Here is an 11,976-nt window from a genome sequence, read left to right as displayed (position 1 = left end):
ATATATATGTACATATATATGTATATTATTATACATTTATTCTAAATATATAAACATATATATACACACACACGTACAGTATATGTATGTATAAATATATGTGTATATGTATATATATATATATATATATATATATATATATATATATATATATATATATATATATATATATATATATAAATAATGATAGTTTGCTGTGGTGTTTCTTACATTTAGTTTGCCTTATTAACTCATTAACTTCAACAGAGAAACCACTTTGCTGCCCAATTATTGTTGCTAACGTTTCGCTCCTCAGTGAAAATGTGATAAAGCCTCTTCTTAATGAAAGTCTCCACGAGATTCTTCAAGGTGGTGACGCGGCTCCATCTGCGGCCAATAGACTGACAGTATCGGACTTTAATGATATGGGTGATTATCGAGCGGGACTGGGGGCCCATTAGGGGGTCGTGTGAAACACTAATAGTCTTCGGGTCACGTGGGTGGAGGGGGGGGGGGGGGGCGGACGCTTTAAAGCGCGCCAACACACACACACACACACACACACACACGCACCTCCACGCAGGACGAGACGGACGCGAGCTGGGAGACCACTTCAAGCCCGGGAGAGGACCCACTCCGCGCGTAATTACGCACGGCTTTCCCCCGCCCTCCTCCCCTCCTTTCCCCGCGTGGATTGTAAGCCCACGATGACGCCCACGCACAAGATCTCCTTCTCCATCGCCGACATCCTGGATCCCAACAAGTTCACCGGCGGCGGCAAGAAGGCGAGCGCGCTCGCCAAGTTTGGAGCTGCGGAGGCGGTGGGGACTAGCTGCGGGACGCACGGCCACGCGGGAGCGGACGTCACGGCGGCAGGTAAAGAATAAAAGAGACAGTGCTTGGAAAAATGTAGACAACTCAAGTAAATCATCAGCATCTTCATATGTATTCATTTTTTAAGTACAGTGTTTTATTTTCCTATATTCAAACACATTGGTACTGTTCAAACTGGGTGGCCAAAAATATGCCTGTTAAATAAAACTTCAGTTTTTAATGAATACTTGGGCCTACTACGCTACCATATTTTAATGTTGTCATTATGGTGGTACTTAATGAATACTTAGGTCTACTACGCGACCATATTTTAATGTTGTCATTATGGTGGTACTTAATGAATACTTAGGTCTACTACACTACTGTATTTAATGTCATTATGGTGGTACTTAATGAATACTTAGGTCTACTACACTACTGTATTTTAATGTTGTCATTATGGTGGTACTTAATGAATACTTAGGTCTACTACACTACTGTGTTTAATGTTGTCATTATGGTGGTACTTAATGAATACTTTGGTCTACTACACTACTGTATTTTAATGTTGTCATTATGGTGGTACTTAATGAATACTTAGGTCTACTACACTACTGTATTTAATGTTGTCATTATGGTGGTACTTAATGAATACTTAGGTCTACTACACTACTGTATTTAATGTTGTCATTATGGTGGTACTTAATGAATACTTAGGTCTACTACACTACTGTATTTTAATGTTGTCATTATGGTGGTACTTAATGAATACTTAGGTCTACTACACTACTGTATTTTAATGTTGTCATTATGGTGGTACTTAATGAATACTTAGGTCTACTACACTACTGTATTTTAATGTTGTCATTATGGTGGTACTTAATGAATACTTAGGTCTACTACACTACTGTATTTAATGTTGTCATTATGGTGGTACTTAATGAATACTTAGGTCTACTACACTACTGTATTTAATGTTGTCATTATGGTGGTACTTAATGAATACTTAGGTCTACTACACTACGAAATGTGTAAAAGAAAAAGCTAAACAACTGTTTTTAAAATACAATTAAATGGCTTTTTTCTTAATAAAGTTTAGTTTTTAAATTTTGATTTAACCTTAAAAAAGGCAAAAGAAGGGCAAAAAGAAGGTAAAAGGAAAGTAAAAGTAGGAAAAGAAGGTAAAAGTAGATTTAAGATGGTAAAAAAGGCAAAACAAAGATCAAAAGTAGATTTTACATGGTTAAACAAGGAAAAAGAAATGTAAAAGAGGGTGAAAAGTAAAAAGTAGATATACGATGCTAAAAAAGGCAACAAGAAGGTCAAAAGTAGATATAATATGGTCATTAAAAGACAAAGGAATAGCAAAAAGAAGGTAAAAGGAAGATAAAAGTCGGCAAAAAGAAAGTCAAAAGTAGATTTTGGATGGTAAAAAGAAAAAAGACTACAAAAATCAGAATGTAATTTGGAAATGCTGAAATGTTCTAATATCATTATACTTGGTTTTGTCTTTAGATGTATAGAATATCCCCTTTTAGCATTTTTTGACAAAATATAAAAATAAAAGTAGATATTAGATGGTTAAAAAAGGCAAAAATAAAGGTAAAAGAAGGTAAAAAGTAAAAAAGTAGATCTAAGATTGCAAAAAAAGGCAAAAAAAGGAACAAAGAAGGTAAAAAGAAAGTAAAAGTAGGAAAATAAGGTAAAAGCAGTTTTAAGATGGTAAAAAGGCAAAAAGAAGATCAAAAGTAGATTTTACATGGTTAAACAAGGAAAAAGAAATGTAAAAGAAGGTGAAAAGTAAAAAGTAGATATACGATGCTAAAAAAGGCAACAAGAAGGTCAAAAGTAGATATAATATGGTCATAAAAAGGCAAAGGAAGGGCAAAAAGAAGGTGAAAGGAAGATAAAAGTAGGCAAAAAGAAGATAAAAGGAAGATAAAAGTAGACAAAAAGAAGGTAAAAGGAAGATAAAAGTAGGCAAAAAGAAAGTCAAAAGTAGATTTAGGATGGTAAAAAGAAAAAAGACTACAAAAATCAGAATGTAATTTGGAAATGCTGAAATATTCTAATATTATTATACTTGGTTTTGTCTTTAGATGTATAGAATATCCCCTTTTAGCATTTTTTGACAAAATATAAAAATAAAAGTAGATATTAAATGGTTAAAAAAGGCAAAAATAAAGGTAAAAGAAGGTAAAAAGTAAAAAGTAGATATAAGATGGCAAAAAAGGCAAAAGAAAAGAAAAAAGAAGGTAAAAGGAAAGTAAAATAGGAAAATAAGGTAAAAGTAGTTTTAAGATGGTAAAAAAGGCAAAAAGAAGATCAAAAGTAGATTTTACATGGTTAAACAAGGAAAAAGAAATGTAAAAGAAGGTGAAAAGTAAAAAGTAGATATACGATGCTAAGAAAGGCAACAAGAAGGTCAAAAGTAGATATAATATGGTCATAAAAAGACAAAGGAAGGGCAAAAAGAAGGTGAAAGGAAGATAAAAGTAGGCAAAAAGAAGGTAAAAGGAAGATAAAAGTAGGCAAAAATAAGGTCAAAAGTAGATTTAGAATGGTAAAAAGAAAAAAGACTAAAAAAATCAGAATGTAATTTGAAATGTTCTAATAATAATATACTTGGTTTTGTTTTTAGATGTATAGAATATCCCCTTTTAGCATTTTTTTTTTTTTACAAAATTTAAAAATAAAAGTAGATATTAGATGGTTGAAAATGGCAAAAGAAAAGAAAAAAGAAGGTAAAAGGAAAGTAAAATAGGAAAATAAGGTAAAAGTAGTTTTAAGATGGTAAAAAAGGCAAAAAGAAGATCAAAAGTAGATTTTACATGGTTAAACAAGGAAAAAGAAATGTAAAAGAAGGTGAAAAGTAAAAAGTAGATATATAGATGCTAAAAAAGGCAACAAGAAAGTCAAAAGTAGATATAATATGGTCATAAAAAGGCAAAGGAAGGGCAAAAAGAAGGTGAAAGGAAGATAAAAGTAGGCAAAAAGAAGGTAAAAGGAAGATAAAAGTAGGCAAAAAGAAGGTCAAAAGTAGATTAAGAATGGTAAAAAGAAAAAAGACTAAAACAATCAGAATGTAATTTGAAATGTTCTAATAATAATATAATTGGTTTTGTTTTTAGATGTATAGAATATCCCCTTTCAGCATTTTTTTTTTTTAAATTTAAAAGTAAAAGTAGATATTCGATGGTTAAAAAAGGCAAAAAGAAAGGTAAAAGAAGGTAAAAAGTAAAATGGTAAAATAAAGAAGGGCAAATAGGAAAGTAAAAGTAGGAAAAAAAGAAAAAAGTATGTGCTGAAATGTTGTAATAATAATATACTCAGTTTTGTTTTTACATATATAGAATATCCCCTTTTAGAATTTATTTTTGTTTTACAAAATATCAAAATGGCCCCTGGCATATTTGGACTTTCCCAGTATGTGGCCCTTGGTGGGAAGAGTTTGGACATCCCTGTTTGAAACATACTGAAAAAATCCAAAAGTAAGTCTGCACTAGGACTGGGTGATATATGGAATATACTGGATGTATCGCGGCTTTGTCTCTGTGCGATAGAGAAAATGACTATATGGTGATATTGTCAGTTGCTTTTAGCTGCGGGCATTACACTCCAGGCTCTTGGGTAAAGTTAGCTGTGATGCTAGCGGTGCTTTGCGAGTGGTAATACGAGAGAAAGAAGGTGCGAATCCGGTAACAAATGAAGGAAGAATTAATTCCCAAGAAAAACAGCACGGGGTCCATCGTCTGGCGGTGGTTTGGCTTCAAGCGGGAATATGTCGAGCAGACAACCGTAATTTGTCAAGCGTGGGGCAAAAGCGTTGCTACAAAAAGTAGCAGCACTGCTAATATGTAGCATTTCTGTCTTGCCTCTGGTGAGGGCGGTCGCATTTTTCTCCGCTCCCTCCTTCCCTGCTTGCTCTCTTCGTTTTTGTCTTGTCTGAACTTTTTTGAAGCCTCTTTCTTTGCACTGTCCTCAAATCTAAACATCAAACATGGATATGGTCAGCTGGACTCTCGACGCAATTGACAAAGTCTTTTCGACGAAGAAAAGAGGTTCTGGGGAACCTCTTTGCTGCGGGGTACGTGAGAGACTCCTGGGATAAATGGAGAATCATGTGCCTCTCAGTCCTTTCCATCGAGGACGTGGAAGACATCTACCTATTTGGCACCTGCTGATTGGGCTGGGCATTGCTCTGGTTTACCGTCAAATTCGGAAGACGATGGCAGCCACTCCAAGGAGCCCAACGGCTGTTCGTCACAATGGAAGGATTGGACCAGGCTGTGGGAACACGGACTGTGGCGATTTCTGAACTGAATCGCAAAATGGATCACATCATGGAGAAGTTTGCTGAGAAGGAGAATTTAATTGAATTTGAGAGAAACCAGCATGGACAAATAGAGCAGGCAAGTCATTGTTTTTTGACTGCTCGACGAAAACAACATCCTAATCTACGATTTGACTCCCTCGAATGGTCTTGACGCTATCAGGAACAGGCTGTTCTGAAAAACACCCTCGAGGACACCTCAACGATGGACGCTTTTCACCTTCCTTTTTCTCAATAACACCTGGTGTCGAACTTTGAGGTCGGCCCGAGTCCACAAAAACATTTCAACATCACACCCAAGTTAATTGGGCATACATGCACGCTGTCTTGGTTGACAAGACTCTGCAGCGTCGCGTGGACATCGGGGGCGGTACCTCTGGATTGGCAGACCGGGGTGGTGGTTCCTCTCTTCAAGAAGGGGAACCGGAGGGTGTGTTCTAACTATCGTGGGATCACACTCCTCAGCCTTCCCGGTAAGGTCTATTCAGGTGTACTGGAGAGGAGGCTACGCCGGATAGTCGAACCTCGGATTCAGGAGGAACAGTGTGGTTTTCGTCCTGGTCGTGGAACTGTGGACCAGCTCTATACTCTGGGCAGGGTCCTTGAGGGTGCATGGGAGTTTGACCAACCAGTCTACATGTGTTTTGTGGACTTGGAGAAGGCATTCGACCGTGTCCCTCGGGAAGTCCTGTGGGGAGTGCTCAGGGAGTATGGGGTATCGGACTGTCTGATTGTGGCAGTCCGCTCCTTGTATGCTCAGTGCCAGAGCTTGGTCCGCATTGCCGGCAGTAAGTCGGACACGTTTCCAGTGAGGGTTGGACTCCGCCAAGGCTGCCCTTTGTCACCAATTCTGTTCATAACTTTTATGGACAGAATTTCTAGGCGCAGTCAAGGCGTTGAGGGGATCTGGTTTGGTGGCTGCAGGATTAGGTCTCTGCTTTTTGCAGATGATGTGGTCCTGATGGCTTCATCTGGCCAGGACCTTCAGTTCTCACTGGATCGGTTCGCAGCCGAGTGTGAAGTGACTGGGATGAGAATCAGCACCTCCAAGTCCGAGTCCATGGTTCTCGCCCGGAAAAGGGTGGAGTGCCATCTTCGGGTTGGGGAGGAGATCTTGCCCCAAGTGGAGGAGTTCAAGTACCTCGGAGTCTTGTTCACGAGTGGGGGAAGAGTGGATCGTGAGATCGACAGGCGGATCGGTGCGGTGTCTTCAGTAATGCGGACGCTGTATCGATCCGTTGTGGTGAAGAAGGAGCTGAGCCGGAAGGCAAAGCTCTCAATTTACCGGTCGATCTACGTTCCCATCCTCACCTATGGTCATGAGCTTTGGGTTATGACCGAAAGGACAAGATCACGGGTACAAGCGGCCAAAATGAGTTTCCTCCGCCGGGTGGCGGGGCTCTCCCTTAGAGATAGGGTGAGAAGCTCTGTCATCCGGGGGGAGCTCAAAGTAAAGCCGCTGCTCCTCCACATCGAGAGGAGCCTGATGAGGTGGTTCGGGCATCTGGTCAGGATGCCACCCGAACGCCTCCCTAGGGAGGTGTTTAGGGCACGTCCGACCGGTAGGAGGCCACGGGGAAGACCCAGGACACGTTGGGAAGACTATGTCTCCCGGCTGGCCTGGGAACGCCTCGGGATCCCCCGGGAGGAGCTGGACGAAGTGGCTGGGGAGAGGGAAGTCTGGGCTTCCCTGCTTAGGCTGCTGCCCCCGCTACCCGACCTCGGATAAGCGGAAGAAGATGGATGGATGGATGTGAGGTCTTTTCCCTTGGACTCAGTCTGGACCCCCTCCCGAGAGTCCAGCCTGAGACTGATATTTTTTTTTACTCTTCCCCCCTTTCCCAATATCACCTTTTTCCCACCTTTTTTAAAGGGGAACATTATCACCAGACCTATGTAAGCGTCAATATATACCTTGATGTTGCAGAAAAAAGACCATATATTTTTTTAACCGATTTCCGAACTCTAAATGGGTGAATTTTGGCGAATTAAACACCTTTCTATTATTCGCTCTCGGAGCGATGACGTCACAACGTGGCGTCACATCGGGAAGCAATCTGCCATTTTCTCACTTTCGTCGGTGTGTTGTCGGAGGGTGTAACAACACGAACAGGGACGGATTCAAGTTGCACCAGTGGCCCAAAGATGCCAAAGTGGCAAGAAATTGGACGAAATTTGTTCAAAACACGAGGGTGTGGGGAAAGCCCACGAAAATGGTCAGTCGTTTGTTCCGCACACTTTACCGACAAAAGCTATGCTACGACAGAGATGGCAAGAATGTGTGGATATCCTGCGACACTCAAAGCAGATGCATTTCCAACCATAAAGTCAAAGAAATCTGCCGCCAGACCCCCATTGAATCTGCCGAAGTGTGTGAGCAATTCAGGGACAAAGGACCTCGCTAGCACGGCAAGCAATGGCGGCAGTTTGTTCTCCGCAGACGAGCGAGCTAAACCCCCTATCGACCCTAGCTTCCCTGGCCTGCTGACATCAACTCCAAAACTGGACAGATCAGCTTTCAGGAAAAGAGAGCGGATGAGGGTACGTCTACAGAATATATTAATTGATGAAAACTGGGCTGTCTGCACTCTCAAAGTGCATGTTGTTGCCAAATGTATTTCATATGCTGTAAACCTAGTTCATAGTTGTTAGTTTCCTTTAATGCCAAACAAACACATACCAATCGTTGGTTAGAAGGCGATCGCCGAATTTCGTCCTCGCTTTCTCCCGTGTCGCTGGCTGTCGTGTCGTTTTCGTGGGTTTCGCTTGCATACGGTTCAAACCGATGTGGCTCAATAGCTTCAGTTTCTTCTTCAATTTGGTTTTCGCTACCTGCCTCCACACTACAACCATCCGTTTCAATACATGCGTAATCTGTTGAATCGCTTAAGCCGCTGAAATCCGAGTCTGAATCCGAGCTAATGTCGCTATATCTTGCTGTTCTATCCGCCATGTTTGTTTGTGTTGGCTTCACTATGTGACGTCACAGGAAAATGGACGGGTGGTTAAAATCAGGCACTTTGAAGCTTTTTTTTAGGGATATTGCGTGATGGGTAAAATTTTGAAAAAAAACTTCGAAAAATAAAATAAGCCACTGGGAACTGATTTTTAATGGTTTTAACCCTTCTGAAATTGTGATAATGTTCCCCTTTAAGGAGCGCCGTAAGTGGCTGATCCGTCGGCGGTCCCGTCTTGTCTCCCTGTAACGTATGTCTGCTCTTAGTGGGACTGTGCCGACAATGAAATTTCAGTCCTTATGTGTCTTGTACGTGTTAAAGAATGGACAATAATAAAGCATCTCGAATCTTGATCTTGATCATTTGAAAAGTCACCCGCTCGAGAATGAAGAGTGCTTGAAACTCCGCATGTCAACATCTCCGTTCGGTGCCACACCCACAAAAGTTTTTGATTGATTGATTGAAACTTTTATTGGTAGATTGCACAGTACAGTACATATTCTGTACAATTGACCACTAAATGGTAACACCCCAATAAGTTTTTCCACTTGTTTAAGTCGTTAATCAATTCATGGTAACCTACCACATAGTGAAGGACATACACTATTTGATTTCCTATTATGCAGCTCATTAGGGACCGCAATGTCCCTTTGGGACAGAGGACCCTATTGTAATTGTAAGGTTTTATTATTATTATTATACCGGCCGCCTCTTTGAGCTGTAATTTGGCCCCCTTAACATGCTTCAAAACTCACCAAATTTGACACACACATCAGGACTGGCGAAAATTGCCATCTAAAAAAAAAACAACCAAACCCCAAAACTCAAAATTGCGCTCTAGCACCCCCTAGTAAAAAACACAGACACAACTGCCTGTAACTTCCAGTAAGAATGTCGCAGAGGCATGAAACAAAAACCTCTATGTAGGTCTCACTTAGACCTAGATTTCATACACAGACACCTTGCAGCAAAAATCAACAGGAAGTTGGCAATTCCCCTTTCAAAACAACATTTTAGTAAAAACAGCCACTTTTGCCTCTTTGAGCTGTAATTTGACCCCCTTAACATGCTTCAAAACTCACCAAACTGGACACACACATCAGGACTGGCGAATATTGCGACCTAATAAAAAAAGCAAACCCCAAAACTCAAAATTGCGCTCTAGCGCCCCCTAGGAATAATAATAACTGGGATTTATATAGCGCTTTTCTAAGTACCCAAAGTCGCTTTACATGTAGAACCCATCAATCATTCACACCTGGTGGTGGTAAGCTACTTTCATAGCCACAGCTGCCCTGGGGTAGACTGACGGAAGCGTGGCTGCAATTTGCGCCAACGGCCCCTCCGACCACCACCTATCATTCATCATTCAATTCACCGGTGTGAGTGGCACCGGGGGCAAAGGGTGAAGTGTCCCGCCCAAGGACACAACGGCAGCGATTTTTGGATGGTAAGAGGCGGGGAGCGAACCTGCAACCCTCAGGTTTCTGGCACGGTTGCTCTACCCACTACGCCATGCCGCCCCAGGAATAAAACACAGACAAAACTGCTCCTAGGAAGAAAACACAGACAAAACCTACATTTCATAAATTGACAAAACTGCCTGTAACTCCCACTGGGAAGGTCGGAGAGACATGAAACAAAAACAACCTCCAGCAAAAATCAACAGGAAGTTTGCAATTCCCCCTTCAAAACAAAAGTTTTGTAAAAACCAGTCACCTTTTTTCAAAAATTATCTCCTCTGAGCGCGTTTGTCATGTCGGCTTTAAACTAGCACAGGAGAGAGATTGAACCCTTCTGATTAAAAGTTGACGAAAGAGTTTTAATTACTGCTCCGGTTTGGATTGTATGTGCCGTGAACGTCGGTCCCGTCCAATCGCTGCTTGCAGCTTTAATTTTTATTTGACACTTATTAAAATATCTTGTGTGACATCATGCACAAAAGTGCACTTTATTTGTTTTAAACTATTGTAGTGGCGTTCTGTACAAAAAGTGCACTTTAATTGAGTGTTGTTTAATATGTCATCTTAGTGACATCATGCACAAAAGTGCACTAATAGCTTGTTTTAAAATGTCTCTGACAATCTTGCACTTTCTGTTTTGGAAATGACATGAATGTTTGTGCCACTGCTTAATAACTGTTTAATAAATACACTTTTAGTTGTGGTTTCCCTCTCTGCATGGGAGTTTAAAAGTAGCATATATTAATGAAGAAGAATGTTTTAATGTAGACACATAGAATCATCATACTGCTGTCATTATATGCATCAAGTGTTCATTCAAGGCTAAGGCTAAATATCCACTCATCGTATTTTTCGGAGTATAAGTCGCACCGGCCGAAAATGCATAATAAAGAAGGAAAAAAACATATATAAGTCGCATTTTTTGGAGAAATGTATTTGATAAAAGCCAACAGCAAGAATAGACATTTGAAAGGCAATTTAAAATTAAAGCTGCAAGCAGCGTTGGTCGGGCCCGCGTATTTGGCAGGTGCTAGTCCTAAGTGTCCCAATACTTTTGTCCAGTTTTAGTCCCAAGTGTCCCAATACTTTTGGCAAGTTGTGGTCCCAAGTGTCCCAATACTTTTGGCAAGTTGTAGTCCTAAGTGTCCCAATACTTTTGTCAAGTTGTAGTCCCAAGTGTCCCAATACTTTTGGCAAGTTGTAGTCCTAAGTGTCCCAATACTTTTGTCAAGTTGTAGTCCCAAGTGTCCCAATACTTTTGTCCAGTTTTCGGCCTAAGTGTCCCAATACTTTTGTCCAGTTTTCGGCCTAAGTGTCCCAATACTTTTGTCCAGTTTTCGGCCTAAGTGTCCCAATACTTTTGTCTAGTGTACCTACACTTGTCTGCATTGTGTGGGCACGTTGGTGCTTCCTGCTTTTAAGCAGCCATCTTAAAAAAACAGCAGCGCAGCAGCATCAGCGCAGCGGGTCTTTGAAGGGTCATAAAATCAAAACCGGAGCAGGTATTAAAACGCTGTTCTGTTATTTTATACACAAGGGTTTAATCTCTCTCCTGTGTTAGTTTGAAGCCGAAATGACAAACGCTCTCAGAGGAGATAGTTTTTGAAGGAAGGTGACCGGTTTTTACAAAAAAATAGTTTTGAAGGGGGAATAGCAAACTTCCTGTTGATTTTTGCTGGGGGTTGTCAGTTTATGAAATGTAGGTCTAAGTGAGACCTACATAGAGGTTTTTGTTTCATGTCTCTCCGACCTTCCCAGTGGGAGTTACAGGCAGTTTTGTCAGTTTTTTCATCCGAGGAGCAGTTTTTTGTGCGTTTTATTAAAGAATTGCGCTAGAGCACAATTTTGAGATTTGGGGTTAGGTTTTTTTTATTAGATCACAATTTTTGCCAGTCCTGATGTGTGCGTTCAGTTTGGTGAGTTTTGAAGCATGTTAAGGGGGTCAAATTACAGCTCAAAGAGGCAAAAGTGACTGTTTTTAGTACTTTTTTGTCTTGAAGGGGGAATTGCCAACTTCCTGTTGATTTTAGCCCGAGAATGTACTATTATGAAATGTAGGTCTAAGTCAGACCTACATAAAGGTTTTTGTTTCATGTCTCTCCGACCTTCCTAGTGGGAATTACAGGCAGTTTTTTTTTTTTCCTAGGGGGCGCTAGAGCGCAATTTTGAGTTTTGTGGTTCGTTTTTTTTTTAAAAAAAGGCAATTTTCGCAGGTCCTGATGTGTGGGTCAAATATGGTGAGTTTTGAAGCATGTTAAGTGGGTCAAATTACAGTTTAATGTGGCGGCGGAAGAATAAAGAATAAAGAATAAAACCTTACAAATTCAATAGGTCCTTATGTCCCATTGCATAAGGACTCCCTTTGGGAGTCCTTATGCAATGGGCCATGCGGGCCCTAATAAATAAAGAATAGTGAACAACAGGCTGAATA

At 40.6% G+C, this 11,976-nt stretch overlaps 1 protein-coding gene across 1 annotated transcript in view; it reads left to right on the top strand.

Moving 5' to 3' along the window:
- Positions 1 to 686: 686 nt before the first annotated feature.
- nkx1.2la (NK1 transcription factor related 2-like,a) overlaps positions 687 to 11,976 on the top strand; it is a 30,107-nt gene continuing 18,817 nt past the window's right edge. The window contains exon 1 of the mRNA XM_061981258.1: positions 687 to 842. Within this exon, the coding sequence (XP_061837242.1) occupies positions 687 to 842 (156 nt within the window). The remainder of the gene's footprint in view (positions 843 to 11,976) is intronic.

This window comes from Nerophis lumbriciformis, linkage group LG02 (genome assembly GCF_033978685.3).
Source record: "Nerophis lumbriciformis linkage group LG02, RoL_Nlum_v2.1, whole genome shotgun sequence".
Taxonomy (NCBI): Eukaryota; Metazoa; Chordata; class Actinopteri; order Syngnathiformes; family Syngnathidae; genus Nerophis; species Nerophis lumbriciformis.
The sequence above is the reverse complement of the archived record's forward strand: the minus strand, read 5'-3'. Positions and strand labels throughout refer to the sequence as shown.